This window comes from Equus przewalskii, chromosome 4 (assembly GCF_037783145.1).
Source record: "Equus przewalskii isolate Varuska chromosome 4, EquPr2, whole genome shotgun sequence".
Lineage (NCBI taxonomy): Eukaryota > Metazoa > Chordata > Mammalia > Perissodactyla > Equidae > Equus > Equus przewalskii.
This window is the reverse complement of record NC_091834.1, coordinates 63,160,717-63,185,728: the sequence shown is the minus strand read 5'-3', so window position 1 is coordinate 63,185,728 and position 25,012 is coordinate 63,160,717. Positions and strand designations below refer to the sequence as shown.

At 35.4% G+C, this 25,012-nt stretch overlaps 1 protein-coding gene and 2 long non-coding RNA genes across 8 annotated transcripts in view; 1 reads left to right on the top strand and 2 right to left on the bottom strand.

The window, feature by feature from the left end:
* The window catches only part of NT5C3A (5'-nucleotidase, cytosolic IIIA), a 51,995-nt gene that overhangs the window by 23,195 nt on the left and 3,788 nt on the right, over nt 1-25,012 (top strand). Inside the window, exons 1-7 of one of the 6 annotated variants that reach the window (XM_070616204.1) lie at nt 7,992-8,023; nt 10,446-10,603; nt 12,334-12,398; nt 18,586-18,684; nt 19,696-19,765; nt 21,137-21,183; nt 22,175-22,260. In XM_070616204.1, the coding sequence (XP_070472305.1) occupies nt 10,594-10,603; nt 12,334-12,398; nt 18,586-18,684; nt 19,696-19,765; nt 21,137-21,183; nt 22,175-22,260 (377 nt within the window). In that variant the 5' untranslated portion in view covers nt 7,992-8,023; nt 10,446-10,593. Of the gene's footprint in view, nt 1-7,620; nt 8,024-8,752; nt 8,843-10,445; nt 10,604-12,333; nt 12,399-18,585; nt 18,685-19,695; nt 19,766-21,136; nt 21,184-22,174; nt 22,261-25,012 lie in introns of those variants that run through there. The other 5 variants (XM_008531740.2, XM_070616205.1, XM_008531743.2 and 2 more) reach the window with 5 other exon arrangements.
* LOC103558636 (uncharacterized) lies at nt 4,327-10,078 on the bottom strand. Its single transcript, XR_546785.2, has 2 exons — nt 9,696-10,078; nt 4,327-6,115 (listed from the first exon to the last, which is right to left on the bottom strand). It is a non-coding gene; the product is annotated as an uncharacterized lncRNA (long non-coding RNA).
* Nucleotides 12,766-14,531, bottom strand: LOC139082868 (uncharacterized). The gene is made up of 2 exons (XR_011539201.1): nt 14,425-14,531; nt 12,766-13,566 (listed from the first exon to the last, which is right to left on the bottom strand). It is a non-coding gene; the product is annotated as an uncharacterized lncRNA (long non-coding RNA).

Below are 25,012 nucleotides of genomic sequence, written 5' to 3'. Positions count from 1 at the left end.
TTGAGAACCTCAGTGTTATAGCATAGCGAAATGTTACAAAATAGAAACCCACTGAAGTTACCTTAAGAACTACACTGGGCCTGAACTAGAAAACACTTAGAAGTGGATTCCCATTTGGGTTAATTTGGCACTGTCCTGTTAGCCTGTAACCAGGGAAAAGGAACTAACATTTTGAGATGTGTACTTAATGGCCACGTACATCCTGCATGTTTACCTTATTTAATCCTTAAAACACAGTCCAGCTGGTAACTGTGGTTGTAATTTTTTATTAATTTGCTTAGGAACTAGCTAGTAAGTAGCAGAGCCAGCATTCAATCTGATTCTAGCTCTCTCTGAAGCTTTTGAGTAAAGCGTGCTTCCAGTTGCGAATGAGAATTACTGCTTTAGTATGGTATTATTGTGTTGCTGGTCTTTAAAAATTTTATCTTTCCAAGCTAATTAAATACTTTATGCTATTTTGTCTTTTGTGCACAACTGTGTACTATATATATATATTTATATATATATGATTTTATCATGTGTTCCTAGTTTTGGTAGGATAAGAAAATCTAGCTAGTGTTCCATAATTATTATTCTATTGTTCTCCGTGTATTCTAAGTGTTGTGGCTTATCTAGTAAAGATATGCAGTATTTTCTTCCTTTAACAAATTATGTAATCTGTGATTTGAACACTAGACAATCTTGTCAGTGAATGAGGTCATGTAATACATAGCGTTTGAGAGTTTAGCAGTTAGTAAGTCCTTGGTTCAAATCTCAGCACTGCCGCAAGTTACTTCACTTGTTTAAGCCTCAATTTCCAGTTTTCTAGCATGTAGATTTACCTAAAAACTCTTCTGCCCCCTTGCTTCCTTCAGGGTATTACATTAAGAATATGTTCTGTCTTTGTACTTTTTATTTCACTTTGTGTTTTAAATAATTAGTTTGAGAGAATTCCAACAGTATATTATTCTAAATACTGTCTGCCTGGTTAGTTATTAAGATTAAAAAAGAGGTGATATACATAACAGTGCCAAACTATGTTCACAGCATAGTAGTTATTCAATAAATGTTCATTCTCTTATCTTCTCCCTTCTGTTAAGAAACACAGCTGTTCTTTTCCCAGCTTTCTTTTAGGCATGATGTTCTTTTATAGTAGGTTCATATTAAGTAATGCATTTAAAAATGATCTCAAAACCGTATTCTATTTGAGTTCTCAGATTTGGAGATAAAAGCGGAATGTCTAGTTATATCATACATCTTTCTTCAAGTTAAGAAGATTGGGAATAGGGAGATGTCCGGCAGTATGCCAGATTTTGAGGAACAGTTTTTAACCTGAGCATACTCTAGAAAACAGAGCCTGAGCCGCCTGCCTGCCAGCGTAACTGTGGCTGGTTAGACTGACCCGGGAGCACACTGGGAGGCTTGGCAGATATAATTACATCGTTTTCAGTCACTCAAATTTAATTTCACTAAAATTTGACGAGAAACATGGGTTATTGTAAAGGATAAAGCTTCTAGGTGTGTTTGACTGACTTTTGAAGCCCCTCTAATATGCTTACAACATGCACAGATCATGTGATTCACCACAGATTTTTAAAAATTACCTCATGGGGTCCATACGTGTGGATTTCCAGTCATGTGACTCAGCTTTAGGGAAGTTTTAATAATTAAGGACTCATGAGTACCTGAATCAAGATCCATCTTTTTGTAAGGAATTTCTCTATTTTTCATTAGTTACCTATTTAAAGCTTCATTTTCTCCTTGATTCTCTTTTAATTTCTGATATTATACATGTGATATAAAAATTAGTAAATCTAGATAAGCTAAAAGAAGTAATCTGCAATTTTTACCACCTAAAAAACCCCATCTCTTAGTAAGTATACTCCTTTCCTTTTCTATGCATATAACTAGTAACTATCATTTTTCCCAAAATGATATCATACTGTAACATTGCTTTTAACAAGATCATTCACGTATTAACTTATTCCTTAATAATAAATGTGTGCTTATTTTGATGACTATATTATATTATTTTGTTATATCATATGCAGATATAATCTTTTAGCAAGTTCTTTGTTGTTGAACTTTAGATTGTTTCTCCTTTTTCATTATGATAAATAATGGATCGGTGAACATTCTTGTAGCATGTGCGTGTCCATGATTGTTTGCTTAAATGGAATTGCTGGGTCAAAGGACATGCCCAGATCTAAGGCTTTTGAATGTGCTGCCAGGTTACCCTCTGGAAAGCTGATGCCAGTTTACGTTTCCACCAGCAGTGTATTTGAGTACCTAGCTCCTTGTTTTCCTGGGAGTAGGTATCATTTTTTTCTTATCTTTGCCAAATGATAGTTTTAAAAAATATATATTTCTATTACTTTTGAAGTTGAACTTTTAAAAATAATTAGCCATTTATTTTCTTCTTTTCTGAATCGTCTGAGTTCTTTTTTTTGATTTGGAAGGGCTTTTGTAAAATAATTTTAAACATGAGAGTATGTTAGAAATATATTTTTCCAATTTTTTTTGTTTCGCTTCCATTTTTGAGCAATTTAAATATGACCTTCTTTTCCAAAGCTTTAAATGGCTTCTTTAAACCAATGTACTAATTCTTCAGAATGTTTTACTGAGCGTAATTTGCTCGACTCCTCATCTACACATTATGACTTCATTTTATAGCCAGAGTAGGAGGAAAAGATAGCATGTTGTTTCAATAATTTGTGTAACTTTCTCATTAGTTTACCCTCCCAGCCATAAGATGAGGGAGACGACTACAGAAAAAACAGCAAAGTTTGATTTTGCCCTAATAGGTAATTTTCATTTTACTTTCATAAGCATGAGTTAACCTATGACATGTTCATTTCTTCTGAAGGTGTAGTAGAATACATACACTTTCACTTTCTTATATTTTGTAATATGTGACTTTTAAAAAATAATCTGTTTTCGGGGCCGGCCCAGTGGTTCAGTGGTTAAGTGTGCACGTTCTGCTTTGGTGGCCCAGGGTTTGGTTTGCCAGTTCAGATCCTGGGTGTGGACATGGCACTGCTTGGCAAGCCATGCTGTGGCAGGCGTCCCACATAAAATAGAGGAAGATGGGCACAGATGTTAGCTCAGGGCCAGTCTTCCTCAGCAAAAAAAGAGGATGATTGGCGGCATATGTTAGCTCAGGGCTAATCTTCCTCAAAAAAAAAAAAATCTGTTTTCTTCTCGGAATAAGATATATTCATGGAATAGAAAATATCAAATATATAGAAATATAGAAAATACCAAAGAGAATGGAGAAAAAATACAATCACCTGTGATCCTGTCATTCCTCTGTGGTGACTGTTAATTGATTTTTGGAATATATTTGATTCAGTCATGTTAGATGATTATTGTTCTATTGAATTTAGTTTTATACTAGTTTATTATTTAGGGGGTTTGTATCTATATTCATAAGTGAAAATAGGTGTGTTTCCTCTTTTTGTGCCATTATTGGCAGGCTTTTATTTCCGGGTTTTTATACTAGTTGGTTTCGTAAATGGAACTGGATACCTTAACTTCTTTTTATGTGGTGTTAAACAGTTTAGCATGGGAGCTATCTGTTCTTTAAAAGTTTTAAAGATCTCACCAGTATAAAACCTCACCATAAGGCTTTTTAAAGGCCATTCTCTGATAAACTTATTTTTATAAGTTCTGTGCTGATGAGCATACATTCCATTGTTGAATGTAATATATGTTATCAAAACTTTTCTAAGGTTAGATTAAGTGCTTTCATTTGCTATGTTGAGTTTATTAATATTCAAAGTAGTTTTTTTAAAAAGGGCTATGTTTTGTGACTTCTTCTACTTCTATACTTTTATTTATTTGTTTTTTTTTTTTTTGAGGAAGATTAGCCCTGAGCTAACATCTGCTGCCAATCCTCTTTTCTTTTTTGCTGAGGAAAGCTGGCCCTGAGCTAACATCCGTGCCCATCTTCCTCCACTTTGTATGTGGGATGCTGGCACAGGATGGCTTGCCAGGCGGTGCATAGGTCCACACCTGGGATCTGAACCAGCGAACCCCGGGCTGCTGAAGTGGAACGTGCGAACCTAACGCTGCACCACCGGGCTGGCCCCTCTACTTGTATACTTCTAAAACTCAAGTTAATCTCCCAGTGATGCTCCATATAATTTCAAATAATTCTTTGCTTCAAGTTATTAGTTTATGAACTTGAGTGTCTTTCAAAATAATTTTTTTCATTGTTTTCTTACCTTATTATTCTTTAAATGAGTTTTCTGGCACAGCAAAAAGAGGGGGTACTAAGTTCCATCTTTATACTCTCCATTTAGACGTATTGGATGTAATACACCAATAATAAAAGCTTAAATAGCATACCTTTTAATCATTTTTAATGTAACCATACAAAAATAACAATCTTAAACAATACTGTTTCTTTTCAACAGACAGAATACCAACTGTGTGATGTGGAAGGAGTCCAAAATTAAAACAAAGTTTTTCTTCTTGTTCCATTGCAGACACAGAGTTCCAGATATAATAAAATAGAACAATAGTTTCAGTGCTAAGGGTCTTGAAATGTTAGAACTTAGTGCATTTGAGAGGAGAGCTAGCAAAGACTCCCTTCATTTGTGATACTGTCTTAACATCCAATTTTCTTGAACTTGACCTTCCTATTGTAACATAAATGTCATTTCCTCTAAAGGAGTATAAAATACAGAATTTATTTAAAAGTAAGAAAATAAAAAGGATATAGACTATGTTCAAGAACTTCATTTGAGTTTCTGAAAATTAAGCTACTCGATCCTAGAGTCTTGCATAGTGTTTTTAAGAAATACATTGGGATTAGAACCATAGCTTTTCCTCAGTTTGCATATGGTGTGTAAATTCCTAAATGCAGCAGTCAACTTCACTAATAGTCACCTAATAGGATAAGTTTTTGGAATGATTTTAAATGAGAAGAAACTTATGAGAAAATCTTACTTGTCATTCATTTTTCCAAAATACAATAATTCATTGTTTCATCTGGTTTCACTCCTTAAACATTTAAACCGTATTCATATAAACATTCATAGCACCTGGTTTCAGTTCTGTTTTGAACAGTCGCAGTGTTGAAGTCAGTTGACTGTTGTCTTCAGAGAAGTTTTAAGTGAAGTCAAATACCTAAGTGGATGTTTTGCATGTTTAAAAAATCATATTTCTAGTTACGTCATGCAGCAATTAGCAGGAACAAGTTTTGCAAGAGTCCTTATGGAGAGTATTGCATCTCACCTCCTACTGAAGTGTCTTCCTTATGTGGCTTTATTGTTCTGTTTGGAATAACTTCCTAGGGTGTCAGTCAAGTTCTGATTGAAGATGAAAAATACATTCCAGGGACGAAGGATAATTGGGTTATGGTAAACTGCCAATTAGTAGTTAAGTCTTAGATTGGATTGTGGAGAAATAACTATACCTACTACAAGTTTTATGTGGGATTATGAAGTGATTTCTTTCACATACGACTATTAATATGTGTAATATGTTTATTCCCTTTACTTCCCTGGCCCAAGATTAAAGTCAAAGTGAGTCCATCAATTAATAAATTATTAATGTTTAACATGATAGACTTGATTTTCTGTGGGCTTGTTTTTTCATTATTCAAAAATTTGAGAAACTTTTTGATGGCAGAATATGAAGTGAGCATTTTTAGCTTTTCAAGTTGATTAAATAATTGACAGTATCTAAAAAGTTGTAACTAGTTACTCGGAAGCACAAATGGACAGTTCCTTCTCCATTGATAAAGACAGACAGTTTCAATGTTACAAGGAGAGAAGAATCTTCCAAAGATTTGAGTCCTGTGTGAGAAGTTCTCTGTTCTTTGGCGTGTCAGTTTTAGGTCTAGGTTCTGCACTAGGCTTGATAGGAGTGATTTCTGTTTCTATGACGAGTAAGGAAACTCCAAGGCAACAGGGCCAGTCATTGCGTCCAAAGATGGAAGTCATTGTGCTGCTGATGATCCTGCCTCTCCCGCTCAGTAGTAGATCACGTACACCTCAATATATCTGTATATGTTGGTCTCACAGAGCAGTGCTGCCCAGTGAATTACAGGCGTGGATTCTGAAGTCAGGGAGACCTGAGTTTGAATTCATTTCTGCTCCTTCCCAGTTATAAGCTTTAATTTATTCACCTGTAAAATGAGGATAATAATAGCATATACTTTCCAGGGTTATAAGTATTGCATGAGTTGAGGTGTGTCAAGTGCTTAGAAGTATCTAGCACGTAGTAAACATACAGTAAATTTTAGCTATTTATAATGATCATTTCTGAGAACTGTATAATTTTATATTTTATGCATATACCACAATTTATTTACCTCTCCTGTATTAATAAACACTTAGATATTGGGTGTTTAAGTTGTTTCCCGTTTCCCAGTATTATAAAACAACTCTGCAGTGTATACCCGTGAAACTAAGTCTTTGTGTACTGCCTTATTTCCTTAGGATAAATTCCTTAGGACATAAAATTGGTGTGTCCGAGGAAATGTACGTTTCTAAAGGCTTTAATAGTATTTCTAAATAGCCCTCCAAAAAGGCTATGGAACTATAACTTCAGCATTCTTTGTTGCTGTTGTCGAAGATGATTTATCTTGAGTCATCTTTCAGAGTGATGTCTTTAAAATTCTTCTCATTGCTAATATGTTAATATATTACAGGACGTTAAGTCATCACGCTCATACGTAATACAGAAGTGTTTTCAAAGTGGATCACCTCGTTACCCTTGAGCTTCCGTTACTAGGGTATAAAAGATTTTCCTCTTAGAGGAATGTTTTCTTGTGAGTCTTCTCATCTTACTAAAATAAGATAGCAGTGCCAAATTTTTAACATTTGGGAGATACCAAGTTTGGACAATTTGTTAGTGGCCTTTTTTAAAAGCAATTTGTAAATTTTTTGTGTTGTTTTTAATAGAGAATGCTGCTTCACAAAGTTTGCTCACTGAAACGTTGTGTGGGTTTGATTTCTCTTGAGCGTGAAAGAGAGAAGGCTGATAGAAAAATTTATTTACATAAGTGTAGCTTAGCCATGTTCCTAGTGATAAAGCTTCCCGGAGCCCAGAGCGTAACTTATCTCTCGGGCCCTGACACATGGTATTAGCATATTGCAATCCTACTACTCAGGTTAAAAGCAAGATTGGTTCTCGTTAAAAGTTAAAAATATTTTTCTTCACAACAGTTGACTGCTGTTGTTTCCAGCAGGAAAGGAACTTTGTTCAATTTTTTAACCATAAAAATTAGTTTTCATTGTTTGTGTTCAGATTTTCTAGCAAATCTATGCATAGTCTTGTTAAAATTTACAGTGTAGGAAAATAGGAAGAAAAACAAAAACCACTTTAAGTTCCCCTGCCCTGCAATAAAGACTATTAACATTCTATTAACTACTTACACGCATCATGTCTTTTTCACGTCTTAAATGAGCTAACCTCTTTTAAACTGTGGTAAAATATGCATAACATAAAATTCACCATTTTAACTCTGCTTAAGGTGTACAGTTCGGTGGCCTTAAGTACATTGACATTGTTGTGCAACCGTCATCACCATCTACCCCCAGAACTCTTTTCATCTTCCAAATTGAAACTCTGTACCCGTTGAGCAATAGCTCCCCATTCTCCCCTCCCCTAACCCTTGGCAACTACAACATAATCCTTTTTACTTTGTATTGAAATGGAATATACAGGAAAGTGCACCTACCACAAGATTACTGACAACCAAAAGATGTGATGAGGAAGGGAGTATTTTTAAGTGTTAAAATTGAGGAGCAAGTTGCCAGTGCTCTAATAGCACAGATTTATCTTCTCTCAACTGTCACATTATTTCAGTTGATCATGTTCTGTCGGACTGACTGGTGACTAACTCAGAGCTAGCAAGCCTGTCACCCGGAGCATAATAAAGCCCTGTGTAGTAATGCGTCACAAGACTGTTTTGCATAAAGCTCAGCGAAGGCTTCTGCAGCCACCCTCAGCTGCACCTTGTGCTATATAAGTACTTCTCAGACAGGAAGAATTTTCTTTCGCTGGTGTAGCCCGTCCCGTTACCTTCGGGGTAAGTGTGTACAGTTCATGTAATAAATGAGTTTCTGTTGTTTAATTTTATCTGGTTCTTATTTGGTTCAGTATCTTGTTGAAATTTTAGGCATTTAAAAATACAGATTAAGGAAGTAAAAATAGAGTGATCTAGTATACTGCAAAACTTTATAGTTTGCAAAGATAGGAATATGTAAAACTTTGCAGTGCCTTGGGTCTCAGAAATTACAATTTATAAGATCTAATTTTAAGAGTTTCTTGTTTTACTTGTAGATGTTAAGAAAAAGCAGAGTACCCTCAGAAATCTCTTTTTAAGGGGAAAAAACACTGTAAGATTCAATTTTGTTGTTCATTCAGTTGCTCTGTGACTGGATTTTGCTGATAGCTACATGCTTTGTGTCCCTAGGATTAGGAACTGTTATATATGGCTAGTAATAAAGATGATTAATTTTTATTTTGTGCATGTGAGCTTTATCCAGCATATCATGGAATGGGATTATATTGGTATGTTTTATGAATTGATAAAAGCTGGATTACTGTCTCTAAGGCTTATAACAAATTGTGTATTGAAAATTAAGATTCAAACATATACGTGACTATAAAAGCCTAGAATGTTGCAGCTAACTTAGATTTAAATAATTAAATTTACCTTATTTTTTATAGTTTTTTTTTTTTTAATCAGGAAAATTAGAGAATGCAGGAAACCGTTTCTTAAAGCAGTTTACTTGGGTTTTATTGGCAGCCTATATCCAAGCCCTGCATCTCTGGATATTGCTTACCACCTATGGTCTTGTTCTAGGACAAATTCAAGGGCAGAAGAATTCAGAGAGCCTTAAGGGTAATCAGTATAAATTACTTAATTTCCATGGGCCTTGGTTGATTCATCTTGAAAAACACTATTAGATATTAGGACACTGGGAGTAGGGATAAATGAATAAATTCTAAGCTCTGAAATTGTGTATTTTCACAAGAATCCATTAAATTCTGACTGAGAAGCCAAGTTTTACTGTTTAATAAAATTGCTGTGAATTGCCAGTTTTTAAATAGGCTTTGAAATCTATTTTTTATTTTCTTCTACCTTCTTTCCCCCTCATATCATTAGCTATTCAGTTTCATTTTTGCTTTATGTCTGTATCGAGAAAGTTTCACTTTCTAGTTTTTTTTTTTCCACTCCTGCCTTGAAAATCTAATTAGGGAACGCTATTTAAATGCCTTAAGAAACTGATTTGCAATACTATAGAAATAATGAATTTATAGTTTGATTTTTACATGTGCTAATCACCCTAAGAAAGTATCATGATTAAAAACCTAAACTTAGGGCAAGTAATATAGGTTGCTGGAAGAGTGCAGTACAAATAGATTCATTATGGATGTTTAGCACTGTTGCTGATCCCCTGTCTGTGTTATGGGATACATGCCTTTTCTTATGTAAGCAGTATACAGTTTGCCCTTCAAAATTTCATTACCTTATTGTGTAATTTAAATGTTTCTACAGGTATCAAAATTAAAGCAGAATCACAAATTTTTAAGTTAATAATGTAGGCAAGTAGATTTTTTTCATGTAGACACAGAAATTTTCAGTCATTGATTTGTAAATATCTTTTCAAGATAAAGTTAATCATCTCAGAATGAAATACCACGATAGCTAAAACTCACTTATCAAGTTTCTGCTATTCAAGTGAAATTCTTACCTCTTGCTTCAGTCTTTAGCCTTGTCCTACATATTCCTTGTCATGAACACTGTTACAGTAGCGACCTTATTAACCTCACAGTGAGAGCACACAAAGTAATTCTTTTCCAGTTTCCACTTTTTCCAGTCCACATTTAAAGATTCCAAAGACTCGAAACTTCAGAAAACTTCCTTTGAAGAGAGTTTATAGTTCAAGGGTAGTTATTTTCTATTTTTGAACGTGTCTTCTACACTTGATGTGTTTTTCCAACAACTCTTCTCCTGGAGCATCTGCAGCAGATGACTGTTGGCACAGTAAGCCAGAACTTTATATACCGAGTATAGGTTTACAAGCCTATTGGTTTAAAAATACCCTGCCCTAATTTTCAGTGTCTTCCTTAGAATAGTGCCAGAATGCTGACATTTATGCCTTCGTCTTTACACTTTTATAGTGAGAGACGCCGGGGTGACTTTTGTATTAGGACTGCAGTGTCACTTTACATGAGTTTATCTTTGAACAAGGATAAATTCTGGTCAGGTTGCCAGTGAAGATTGGGAAGAATGAGAGATCTCCGGTTGAAATTTGCAGAGTATCCATAAACTGTTAGGTTTACTTATCAAAACTAATGTCCTCAGTTTGGCTGTTATCAAATTTCTGATCACTCTTTGTTTTTTGTTTAAATAAAATATGAAGAGACCATGAGAAAGATGATTACTCTTTTCTCTACTTACACTGGTGTTTTTTTTCCTTTCTTTTCTTTTTCTACTAAAGATGAATGCTCCAAAAAGAGTCATACTTGGGAGTGAGGGGTGGAGACTAAACGAGCTGCCTGACTGTGTGTAACAAAAAGATCTTAGATTCCCGGATATTAAAATGTATTCGTCACTGCTTAAATTCTGTTTTCCTTTGGGTTTTTCAGATGTTTCAAAGTATGTGGTATTTTTGTGAACACTACTGTACTTTTCCACATTCTCCTTCCTCTTTTTTAAGCTAATAAAATGGTTCTATTTAAATAGGCCTTCCGAGAAATCTACACCCCCTTTCAGATGTTAAACATCAAAGAAAAGCTTTAAGCATTTAATATTGTATGCTTTGGTTTCTATAAGTGAAGAAGCAGGCTTGCAGGTAGCTTCTGTGGCATCTTCTTTAAGGTACATGACTGAAAGAAGGAAGTGAGACCAAGGAAAGGTTACTTAAATTGACCCTAATCATCTAAAGACGACTAACCCCCAAACTACCATTGTAATTACATTCTGAGGGTGGTGATCAAATGTTTTATAAGTTATATAGAGTGTAGATAGATAGAAGCTTCTGCAGATACTACATTATTTTTCAGATGTGAAAAATTGGAGGTATCTTAGTATTTGGAAATACTGTTTACTTAACTCTATGATGCCATCAATTATAAGACCGTGAACTTACTAAACAGCCTTTGGGAGGTGGAGGGGATACTTTTTTATAAGACATTCCCAATTTTATACACTTAAAATGGAAAGGAAGAAGTGGATTTTCGAATTTGAGAAAATTTTATAGGTCTACTACAGCACAAGTTAATTATGAAGAACAGAGATCTGATGTCCAACTTTTCTTACTAGAGTTTAAGAAAAAGTCAGATTTTTTTCCCTGTAAACTAAGTTGTCCTTTTTAATAGTGCTTTTATTATAGTGAAATTTTACTTAACCTAGAATAAAGTAAAAGTCAAGTCAGGAGGAGCAAAAATAAGTAATTTTCGCTAAGATTCATACTGCAAAAGCAAAAGAAATTTAGAATAATGATGAGATATTTTAAAAACTGCTTCTTTTGGCTTAACAAGTAGATACGTATAAATTTCACCCAAACTCTTGAAATGATCAATCAGTTAACAAACACTATCGCATCCCTGTTTCGTGGCAGACACTATGCTAGATTCAGACACAACTCCAGTCTTATCACATCATTTCACAAAATTAAAGATTTTAAAATGAGAAAATTGAAGAATAAATTTGACTTTTGTGTATTGTGTTTCTCCTTACGTTCTATTTATGTTTCTTCATGGATTTAGTAATAGTAATGCATAATTTTCCCACAAACTATCTTTACATGTAGAGAAAATGGTGATAAGATATTCGTGCAATAAAGCATTTTCTTGCAAATATATACTTCACTTTAACTCTTTATTCAAATCTTATTAACACCATATAAGTTCTTATGGGAGAGCTGCAAATTCTCCATAGAAAATTCTTTTCTTTTCTTTTTGAAGATTTTATTTTTCCTTTTTTTCCCCAAAGCCCCTGGGTACATAGTTGTATATTTTTAGTTGTGGATCCTTCTAGATGTGGCATGTGGAATTCTCCCTCAGCATGGCTTGACGAGGGGTGCCATGTCTGCGCCCAGGATTCGAACTGGTGAAACCCTGGGCCTCCAAAGCGGAGCGCACAAACTTAACCACTTGGCCACAGGGCCGGCTCCCTCCATAGAAAATTCTTAACCCAAAACTTTGTGAGATAGAGTAAAATCTTTGCTGAGCTTCTTAGGAAAGAAAAAAGATGCCTTCAATAACTTTGTATTTAAATCAAACCAAAAGTACCACCTTAGCAGATCATTAACATACAGGAAGAGCCTGAAATGTATGTGTGTCACGTGTACTTTTTTCTCTCTCTTTTACTGTGACATCACCTAGGAAAATCAAGAAGATTGGATAATCAAGAAATACCTAATCAGGATTCTGCTGTACATGTGAAAATGGTGGGTATCTGAATATTTCCAGTTCCATTTATTAATGGTGAATCTTCACCACTTTTACCTCTGTCTCTAACCAGATAATTAATTATGGGACTGTAATTTTATGCTGATCTTTCTTCATGGTGTATGACACACAATAGAACCTCAAATATTTGTTGAATTGAATTTCAACTTATCTTTGAAAATTTTTTTTGCTTGAAATATAATGTGCATTGTATTGTTTCTCAGCATATAAAATGGTACCCCATTCCTTTCTGTGCTAAGTTTTCCTTGCACAGCTACAACACACTTAAATCATACAGCAGATGTTTTCTTTAATCTTATCTTTCAGGCCTCTGAATTAAAATGACAAGCATTTAAATAAAAAAAATTTCTTGTACAACAGTAGAGTTTATTGCATTATACACATTAGAAGAAGCAGGAAAAATGCAGGCCTTGGAGTCAGAACTGGCTTCAGATCTTAACTCAGTCCTTAATAGCTGTGATGCCCTTGAATGAGGGCAAAAATCTCACCTTTAAGAAATGGGTATGAAACCACCAACCTCATGTTCTTTTTATGTTTTTTGCAGCTTATTGAGGTATAATTGACAAATAAAATTGTAAGATATTTAAAGTGTACGATGTGATGATTTGATATATGCATACATTGTGAGAGGATTCCTCCCATCTAATTAACACATCCATCACCTCACATATTTACCTTTCTTTCTTTGAGAACATTTAAGTTCTACTTTTTAAGTAAATTTAAGTTATACAATAGTGTTATAAACTATAGTCACCATGTTATACGTTAGATCCTCAGACCTTATTCATCTTATAACTGAAATGTTCTTATTCATATTTAATGGAAAAGAATGTAAAGTGCCTAATAGCACATAGGAAGCACTCAGTAAACGTTAATCTCCTGTATTATGTTAGTGAGTCTTTGAACTGTGTAAGTAGCATTTATTTATATGTGTTGGAAAAAATTATATCCATTCTCCATAGTCACAATGAAAATCCTAAAGATCACAATTTCTCCTTCTCTTTTAAAGAAGACAACTGCTCCATGATCTCTTTCTTGTTCTCTCTTTCTGTTCTTTTTGTCATTGTGCCGCTTCTCCTCCTCCTTCTATTTTTTCATTCTGTTTGTCATTCTCTTTCTCTCTAGCTTTCATTTTCTGGTTTGAGCCTATAAAATAGAACATGACTTAGCATGCAGATAGCCTTGTGTCACAATTAATCTCTTGTGCAGCTATAACTTTCCTCATCCAGTGTATAGTGGGAGCTGAAAGCTGACTCAAAAGTGCTGAGTAAGCTGTCATGAGTGTGGCTAGTGCTATTAGGATGAAGCATATGAAATTGCTGTTTCTTTATGTGTCAAACATAGTCCAATATTGGCAGTTTCAGATGATTCAACCTAATCCTAGACATGATCTTTACATCCATTGCATGATTAGCCTTTGATTTATTGGTAGTGAACATGTATCTCTGATATGTAGAATTAAATCAGTCTAAAATTATTTTCTTGTTTAAGTTGATTTTTTTTTTACCAAAATGAATTTAAGTGAGATAGAAATGTTTTCCATATAATTTGTTGTTAACCTGGGTCCCAGAACCCTCTAACATGTGTCTCCTTTAAAAGCAAATAGCAATGTAGTCAACCCACAAAAAGACTGTTGGAAGACAACAAGCCAAAAGATGATACGTACTTAATGTATTTTTTACTATCATTGCTTTAATTTACACCATTTATACCTTGGGTTTGCTTTTCTAAAAATGTTGATACATCTTTTAAGTTGACAGCTTCTTAGGATGTTACTCTTTTTTATTTTTGATTGAGATAACCTTGGTTATAATAGGATGTTATTCTTAACGTCTCACGATCTGGCTCCACATCTCTCCTTCCAGACTTCACACACACTCTTCTCCATGTACACTCAAGTTCCAGACAAACAGAGCTCTTTGTTCTTTTCCCACGTTGGACCCTGCACTTTGACTCCTCCCCAGTCTTGGCATATCCAAGTCCTGCTTTTCTTTGAAAACCTACCTCAGTTGGCTCCTCCTTCTTTGGCCCCAGCAGAAGTAATCTCAGTTTCTTCTTTTCCTCTTGAATTTTATCCGGACATCTTGGCAATGTATTAGTTGTTTGGGTTCCTGTATTACAATCCACATTAGAGACTATGCGTCGGGTATAAGATGTGTATCTTACTAAAACTTCTGTATCCCTTACAGAGCTGCTTAACATAGTGCCTTACACTTAACGACCATATGGTGAATGAATGAAAGAATTTGGCCTACATTACCTTAATGTGGAGACAGGCCAGATATGTGGTAGGCAGGAGGAAATGGCTATCACTAAAATTTAGTAATGCCTAATCTTCCAAATAAATTATAGGATCATCTATGTATGTGAGTAAATGTACCAGTCTGAATAGGTGGTTTTAAATCTATACTTTTTATGTAGTTAAATAAAAATTGTATTGCCCACTCCTTTGTATCAATGAATGTAATGTAATGAAATCTTTTGCTTGTACCAAATATGAACATTGGAAAACAAAAAATATTTCCCCTGAGAGCTTCGGACAGACATTATTAAGTAATTTAAACTAATTTTTATGTGGGCCATTTTCAGAAGAATCCAGGTAAACACCATTAGGATACTTTTCTGACTATACCATGCAGATACTCACTTATATCTTTTTTTTTTTTTGAGGAAGATTAGCCCTGAGCTAACTACTGCCAGTCCTCCTCTTTTTGCTGAGGAAGCCTGGCTCTGAGCTAACATCCGTGCCCATCTTCCTCTAGTTTATACGTGGGACGCCTACCACAGCATGGCTGCCAAGCAGTGCCATGTCCGCACCCGGGATCCGAACCAGCGAACCCTGGGCTGCCGAGAAGCGGAACGTGCAAACTTAACCGCTGCGCCACCGGGCCGGCCCCACTCACTTATATCTTGTCTCAATGTATCCACAAGATATCAAATAATCTAATCTGCTCTAGAGTTGTGAATGAAACTGTATAACTTTGAAATCAACTTCTTTAGAAATCACTGCCTTTTGAATATGGAAGTAGAGTTCATTTCATCTATATAAATACAGCATATTAATCAGCCAGAATAAAATATATTTTAGGTTTTTCTTAGTTATCTTTAGTGTTACTTCAGATTCGGCTCCGATCAACCAAAATACCCTGGTTCTCGTTAGGAAAACTTTGCTCCTTCCCCACCGTTTTACAGTATGGTCTTATAGGATGAATTTGTTTTCCTTTGTTCACAAATGATGGAAATTTTTAGTCCTTTGTTTATTTTCCATAAAATTGTGTCATAATCAAAATGAAAAGTTTTTGGACAATTCAGAATAACTTACCCTTCAAATTTGAAGTATTGTTATGTGCCGCCAGACAGGTGTATTTTTGTCCAAGAGGAGATTGGAAGAAGGGACTTGAGGAGGTAACAAAAGTCTGTGATGTATGATGAAATGCACACTCCTGCAGTGTGCTTCTTAATGTTCCGATATTTGACACATTTCATACCGTATTTTAAAATTACATTTCTCAGGCTGCATTTTAAAATAGTTGAGTAAAAAGCCCAATATCTCATGTTCCTGAGAAGTATTTATCATATACTATAGTGACAGTGTATGTGTATTGTGGAAGGGGTGTAGTGTATTACCATGTAACTCAAGGCAGATATAATTATCATGTTTATATTCTTACTGCTATGTCCTCCATCCTGTTGTGTTCTCTGGAGGAATTCGCTGCTCTTTCATCTGTTTCCATCACTGTTCTTTCACTCTGGTGCTATTTGGTTATTCACTACTCTTTTATCTGAAAATGAACGGTTGTGCAGAAGCAGGGGTACCACTGCCTCCAGCCACTGTGATGGCTCAGTGATGTAGGAAACCACTCTAATATTGTTAGCCTAGCACAAACCAGCCTGCTTTGAAGTGTCCTTGGTGCTCTTCTCCTTTCCATTGCCTGAAACAGGTTATTCTATCCTATTTAAATATGGCTTTTTAAAATCACATGTATTGTAGAATGTGATTAATTTGAGGCAGAACATCTTCCTCACTAAGGACACACTCATATAAAATGTTTGATTTCCTTGGTGAAAATTTAGCCAGTGACATATATCCTCTGTTACTCTCGATAATGGGTTAGTTACTGAATCCATCAAATGCTGATTCCTGTGCATCTTCCAGTTAAGGCAGAGGTAAAAGCAGGGTTCAGTTGTTAGGAGATGAACTTACTAGCTAAGGTGTTTGTAAGGGAGCTACTGAAGTGATGCTCCAAGACAGCAGTGGTTCCTAAAACTCATCAGGAAAACAGTGTGAGTACTGCTCGTCCTCATATCTCTGCATCTGGTGTCTGACCAGAGTAGACACATGGTAGGAATTTTGTTAAGAAATGAGTGGATTAATGAGTGAAAAACAGGAATGTAGGAACAAGTGCCTGTTTGCTTTTCTCATCTATTGAAAAATCACTATAAAATAAATATTTAGATAACCTTCTTTATTCTGTTGAAACCTTTTAAAGTCCAGTTAAGTTAAAAGGGTCACTGTGTGCAGGTTAGTTGCATACTATCCTCTTTAAATTTGGCTTTCTATAATTAAGTGTATTGTACATCCAAGTCTTCATTCATGGAGAAAATTGTAATGTTAGCATTTCTCTTTCCAGTATGCTTCTATAATCATCTTCCAGTCTTAGGAAAACATTTTAGCCTTTTTCCAATTGTCTAATTTTGTCCATTATGTAGAGACAACATGGAACCTGATAGACTTACATGGTCAGTTTCTCTTTCAGCAAAGATGTAACGTCTAGGGAATTTTTCATAACCGTGTCCATAACACACATGAAATTTGTTAATCTTGGTGATAACATACCCAGAATAATGCCATATAAAATAAATAAAGATTATAGGGTACAACCCAGTATAGAACCTTGGTTTGAGGTTCTGTTATCGTCTTTTTATACTGTGAGCTGACGATTAAGTGATCCATAACTTACTTCCCCAGGCTTCTTGTGCCTGTGCTGGAAGAGCACTGTGCTTATGCTTTTACTCTGATCAGTTTCATCCTGTCTGTGACAAGATAGAAAAAAGAAACTATATTTAACATTAAATTGTTGAGCACCACTAAAGCCTGCCTAAACTAGCCTAGGAACAGCCTAAGCCCAGGTGGTCTAATACTTTCTAGTAGTTGTCTTAACTTGAAATAAATCCATTGTAAAATTTGTGCCAAGAACAATGAAGTTATTTGGGATGTAGTACAATAAAGGAGCGAAGATCTTTAAGAAACTTGTGAAATTAAATATATTAAATATATTTAAATTATCCATACAAAGGTAAACTTGTGGAGAATAATCATGTCATATTTGTTTCCTTTCTGCTAAGAAATTTTTTAAAATGGAAATATGAATACAAGCTAAATCTTAAGCAGAAAGATTCTTACAAGAAAACTCTTGGGGCCGGCCCTGTGTCCTAGTGGTTCAGTTCAGCACACTCTGCTTCAGTGGCCGGTGTTCAGTTCCCAGGTGTGGACCTACACCACTCAGTGGTGGCCATGCTGTGGCAACAGCTCACATACCAAGTAGAGGAAGATTGGCACAGATGTTAGCTCAGCAACAGTCTTCCTCAGCAAAAAAAAAAAAAAAGAAGAAGAAAGAAAGAAAACTCTTCATCACAAAGTTCAAATGTTCTCCCTTCAATTCGAGGATTTTATTTCGATTAATGAATTCTGTTAAAATGTTTTTTATAACTATATATGTAGTAATATTAATTTCAAAAAGCCAGATGCAAAAGTATGTAATGAAATTAACTATGTGCATATTCATGCATACTTGTAATCATAGAAATGGAAATAATGGAAAATAAAATGTTTGCTTGTTTATCTTTGAGTAGTAGAATGCCAGGAAATTTTTATTTTCTTTTTCATACTTGTTTCTGTGCTAAGCATGCGTGACTTTTATAATTAGAAAAGTTACATTTTCTGGTAATATATTACAAATGCAGTTTTGTCTTAATCTTCTAGATGGAAACTACTGATGTGCTTTAAAATGTGTGTATCAATGGTATTTTAATACAGTGATTTGCTTTTTCAAAAAAATGCCTCAACATTTTTACGTCTTTAAATATTATAAGCTTCTGTGTGCTATCAAAGGAACCTGGGAAAAGAGAAATTAAAATAGTTAATTAATTGCCTTTTGTTTTTAGATGCCAGAATTCCAGAAAAGTTCAGTTCGCATCAAGAACCCTACAAGAGTAGAAGAAATTATCTGTGGTCTTATCAAAGGAGGAGCTGCCAAGCTTCAGGTGAGTAATTATCAAGAAGCCTGTATTATTAAGCCCTTATTTTTAGTGTTCAAGCAGATTCAGGCGTCTCATGTATGCCAAAATCTGAGTAAAGAAAGTTTAGATAGACAAGTTTTACCTATCCTTTTGGAATGTAAAATCTAAAAGATAATATCTAGAGTTGGCCTAAAATACACAGAATACCCCACTGGAAACAAACAAATAGTAATATCCTTGAAATAAATTTAGCTTTTCTTTAATATTAAGTTCTAAGCTAGCCAGTGCTGTGCATAATTATTAAGCCATTTTAAGAATAATATTACTATTAATAATATTAGTAGTAATATTATTCTTGAAAAAGTGTACAGTTTCAAGTTGCTCTTTCATATTTTAATTAAATAAATTACAGTAGGTCAAATTAAGATGTAACTTTATTAGGGGATAACTGATTTTTTTAAATTCTCTCCTTTTTTTAAAGAAATTTTTAAATGTACATCAAATCAACAATCTGGACATTCAGTAAAAAAAATTACGCCTTTTTTAAAACATTTCTGAAAAAGCGCTTAACCCAATCTCCTAAATTTCCAGAGCTGGTAAACTATTGCCATGTATCGTTTGTTCGTTGGTATAGTTCCCTAAGTAGACAAGTTAAATCGAGAAGCTAGCACTATCAGTAACTGAGAGCTTCATATAGTTTAATTGCTTCTGCTGCAGTTTTGTACACTGACCAAATCGATTGAAATTGTGCAATGTTTTCTCTCTCTCGAGAACAGTAACCATATCACCTGTGATTTCAAACTCCTGTACTGATGACTCAGATTTTATTTGGTGCCAGTGCTAGGGCACTTGAGGTATCACCTTGTAGATAAGGTAACTCTCAGGGCTTTATACAGGAGCTGCATCAGAGAGCTCAGTGGAGGGAATATCTACAGTGGGAGATGGGGACCCAGCACAGTCCCAGGCCTCGAGGAAGCGCAGGACGTCTGGCCTTGGTGGCTGTGTTTTTGTAATGCCTTTTCTCTTTTCTTACAGATAATAACAGACTTTGATATGACACTGAGTAGATTTTCCTATGAAGGGAAAAGATGCCCAACGTGTCATAGTAAGTGTGGCATTCATAATCAAATTCATCAACATAATCATTATTTTAAGATCCTTTTCTACCTATATTATCTATGAGATTGACTGCAGGTTTTTCCCTTTTTGGACATTGAAAATGATGGGACCTGCTTTTTTCTTATTATATTTTGAGGACTTTCCCCCCCCCCATGTTACATAAGTGGCTATTTTCATATATGGCTTTGGTTGCAGGAGGAATGAAGACTTCTGAAATTTTTCGCTCTAAATGTAGTCTGTTCATTCTTCAAGAATATTTAAATGGATTTTAAACTTTCAATTAACCTAAAGAAACAGCATTTATCAAATATTCTGTATTTTCTAGGAATGTTATTAAATTTTTGTGTCATTTATATATAAGCGAAAGAAAAGTTATTAAATAAATCTCAAAATGTGTTGCTAGGATAATACACCTTTTTGTTTTCTAAATTAGCAATGAATTTTTAAAATAATACTCTTCAACTTGACAAAGAAGCCATGATATAAGCCTTCTCATTTACTGCTGGTATATGTGTGATTTGAGAAATTGTTTTGATAATTTACATAAAAACCACAAAAATCATACCCTTTGGCCCAAGAATTCCTCTTTGGAGAATTTCTAATCAGGTAATCCCAAATGTAGGGGAAAAAAACTTTATTCACAAAAATAGTGGTAACTAAGTTCAACATAAAATTATTTACAATAGCAGAAGCTTGGAAACAACCAAAAAAGTTTTACACAATGGAAATGGTATAACTAGCGTCATGCCCACATAACAGAATATAGAACCATTATGAATGATATTCATGGAGAGCTTTTAACTGTATGGAAAAAACACAGACTACAATTTGAAGTGAACAAGAAAGCAGAGTTCAAAATTACAGTTCTGGTTTAATCTCTTATCTAACTGATATGCGTAAAACTTCAAGACTGAAAGGAAATACAGTAAAATATTTTTAGTAATTTATTATTAAATGGTAAAATTATGAGTAATTTTGTTTTCTTTACAATAATCTGGATTTTCCAGGTTTTCACATTGTTTAACTTTTTATTAAGAAAAAAGTATATTTAAAGGATGTATTCCTTGCTTCTATTTCATTAAAATGGAAGGTGAAAAAGGGACCAGTCAGTATACAATTCACAGTGAAGACTTTGAATTATCTAGCTCAGTGGTGTAAACAAACAACCGCTAAACTTTGGATATTAAAACCATTAGGTTCTCTAGCAATGCCTTGCAAATTACAGCACTAAGACCAAAAGTTGTAATGGCCGTGATAGTTGACTTGGCATTTAAACTTAAAAAAAAATACTAAGTTAAAGTAGTGGTAGCATCAATCAGAGTATTACTTTTAATGCCTGTTTGCCTTCTCTCTTTAGATATCATTGACAACTGTAAGCTGGTTACTGATGAATGTCGAAAAAAGGTAAACACAAACAGTAATCCAGAGTTACTCAAAAACTTCATTACCCCTTTTTGCCTGAGAATTTCTTCAGGTTCATTCACACCAACAAGAATGGATCCCTGGAGCCAGCCCCGTGGCCGAGTGGTTAGGTTGGCGTGCTCTGCTTTGGCGGCCCAGGGTTTCGCTGGTTCGGATCCTGGGTGCGGACATGGCACCGCTTGTCAGGCCATGCTGAGGCGGCGTCCCACATGCCACAACTAGAAGGACCCACAACTAAAATATACAACTCTGTACTGGGGGGATTTGAGAAGAAAAAGAAGAAAGCAAAAAAAAGAAGATTGGCAACAGTTGTTAACTCAGGTGCCAATCTTTGAAAAAAAAAAAAAAAGAATGGATCCAAAGTGCTTATAGCCATACCTGGCACATAGTAAACACTCAATAAACGTTAGGTTTATTATCTGGATGATATGCTCTCAACATATTAAAAAATTATTAACTTTTTAACAACAATAATAAAATTTACATAAAAAACTTTTAATTGATTACCAAAGTATTCTGGTGTCTTTCCTTACATTAGCTGGAGAATTAAAACAAAAGTACTTTGGTTTTACGTAATTGATCAGGAAATTGCCTCAATCCTCTACTTGAGTAGGTGTCTGTGTCTGTTTCAACAAAATAAGTCTCCAAATGTAAATCAAATTAATACTTTCATACGAGAATGAAAGTTTTTTTGTAGTGATAATTTGATTATTAGTGGGTTTCACTGAATTGCTGACATGTAAGTACTTAAAAAAAGAAAGGTAGGTTTTTTGCAGGTATATTTAGTTACATGTAAATTATGATCAGCAAAGAGCTCTTTAGTCAATATATGCATTAGCTAAGTGCTCATGATCTAATCTTTACTATATAAAGCAGTTTATGGAAAACACTTGTTTGCATTCTTTTGCTTTCTATAAAATGATGCAGCTTAATGACAACTCTGTAATCTTCATGAATATTTGTTTCTTTCTAGTTACTGCAACTAAAGGAAAAATATTATGCTATTGAAGTTGATCCTGTGCTTACAGTAGAAGAGAAGTACCCTTATATGGTAGAATGGTAAGTGTATTGGGTGGTGGGAGGGTTAAAAATATAATAACATTACAGTTAGAACTAATGGTTTATTTTCTTCTGTACTGTGTATAAATAGATTCATAAATTATCCAATGAGTTAGATCAGTGATTAAATATAACAAAATCAACTCTAATTCTCTATTTACTCTAATAGTCTAGAATTTGTTTTGTTCTGTTTTGGGGTTTTGTTGTTGTTGTTGTTGTTGTTGTTTTTGAGAAGATTAGCCCTGAGCTAACGTGCTGCCAATCCTCCTCTTTTCGCTGAGGAAGACTGGCCCCGAGCTAACGTCCATGCCCATCTTCCTCTACTTTATATGTGGGACGCCTACCACAGCATGGCATGCCAAGAAGTGCCTTGTCTGCCAAACCGGCGAACCCAGGCCGCTGAAGTGCGCTCTTAACCGCTGTGCCACTGGGTCGGCCCCTGTTCTGTTTTTTAAGATGAAGATCAGTAGGAATAAATTTAAAATTCTGCACTTAAACCTTAAGTTAAAAAGCTTTTGGGTGGGGCCGGCCCGGTGGCGCAGCGGTTACGTTCCGCTTCTCGGCGGCCCGCGGTTCGCTGGTTCGGATCCCGGTTGCGGACATGGCACTGCTTGGCAGCCATGCTGTGGTAGGCGTCCCACGTATAAACTAGAGGAAGATGGGCACGGATGTTAGCTCAGAGCCAGGCTTCCTCAGCAAAAAGAGGAGGACTGGCAGTAGTTAGCTGAGGGCTAATCTTCCTCCAAAAAAAAAAAAAAAAAGTTTTTGGGGGCTGGCCCTGTGGCCAAGTGGTTAAGTTCACAAGCTCTGCTGTGGCAGCCCAGAGTTTGCCGGTTCAGATCCTGGGCACAGACCCACACATTGCTCATCAAGCCATGCTGTGGTGGCATTCCACATGGAAGACCTGGAATGACTTGCAACTGGGATAAACAACTATGTACTGGGGCTTTGGGGAAGAAAAAAAAAAGAGGAAGATTGGCAACAGATGTTAGCTCAGGGCCAATCTTCCTCAAAAAAAATAAATAAATAAATAAAATGAATGAACCAGAGCTGCATGTATTCTATTAAAAAAAAAATTCCCACTCCTCAAACAGGTGATGTGTTTCTTTAAAAAATAAAAAAATTTTTTTAAGTATATAGACAAAATGTGGCTAAATGTGTAATGAAAAAGAATTGGGATTTAAATTGACTCTGAACTCAGTTGGAGCCATTGGATGTCATAGTTACTGAGACACTGAACTCTGATGTTGTTGCATTAATCGAAATGCAGCATTCCAAGCAGACCACACTGAAAGCATTGTGTTGAGTCCTGGGAGAATCCTGTTAAGAGAAATGTTGATGAACTTAGAGTGTGTCTAAGGAATCCACCGAGATAATCACAGGAATTGGAGCCATCCCATTTGAGGAAGATTTCAAGGACTAGAGAATGCTTTGATTTGAGAAGCAATAACTTGTGGTTTTAGAATCTTAAGAGACCAGGAATGATGTTATTTGTCTTCATTATTCCATTACCTAACCTGAATACCTTGCACACTAAATCAGCGTTTAAGGTGTGAACTGTTGAAGAGGTTAGACTTGCTCTACATGCCTGTAGGAGCAGAACTGGAAGCAGACTTGGAAAGCTTAACACGACTGATTTCCGCATGATGAAAGAAAGGACTGGGTAGCAATTAGAATTTTCTAGCACTGGTGTAAGCCTCCCTGGGAGAATGAGCTCACTAATATGATGGGAGCTGACCCAGAGAAGAGGGCCACTTAGGAATATTAGAGGAGGATTTTGAGGTATCGGATGGAGAGGTTCTAAAGGCCTGTTACACTGAGATGCTGTGATCATAGGTGTTTTTATGTACAGTCAGGCGTTGCTTATTGATGAGGATACGTTCTGTGAAATGCATTTAGGCGCTTTCGTCATTGTGCAAACATCGTAGTGTGTCCGTACACAAACCTAGATAGTGTAGCCCACATTACACCTAGGCTATATGGTACTAATTTTATGGGACCAGCATCATACACGTGCTCCATCGTTGACTAAAATGTCATTCTGCAGTGTATGACTGTAATTATAAAGCACCTATATATAAAACTTTCCATAACAAGGATTTTCTCTCTTGCTCACTAGGCAACATCTTAAGTACTTAGGCATTTCATGAAAATTCAGACTACAAACATATGGAAAAAATAGCTTTGCTTTAATTCTTACTGCAATCAGAGAAATGATTATGCCTCCCTAGGTTGGATTCAGTTCTTATCTGTAGACTGAGGAAAGGTTTACACCTTTCATTATCTTATTAACACATTTAAACTAAGCCAGGGGCCAGCCTGGTGGTGGTGTGGTTAAGGTTGCACACTCCACTTCGGCGGCCCCGGGGTTCACGGGTTCAGATCCTGGGCACAGGCCCACACACCACACATCAAGCCATGCTGTGACAGCATCCCACATATAAACTAGAGGGAGACTGGCACAGATGTTAGCTCAGGGACAATCTTCCTCAAGCAAAAAGAGGAAGAATGGCAACAGACGTTAGCTCAGGGACAATCTTCCTCACAAAAAAATTTTAAAAAATAAACTAAGCCAGAGTTTGGCAAGAACTGGGAAATGCAGTAAGAACAGCTGTATCACTTTTTGAGACACATGGCGTATACATTTGTTAGTGATGAATTTAAATCTCTAAAATTTAAATCCAAAATATGATGAATGAAATACTGCATTTTCTCACACTGAAGAATGCTTTTTAATAAAGATAATTGTTTT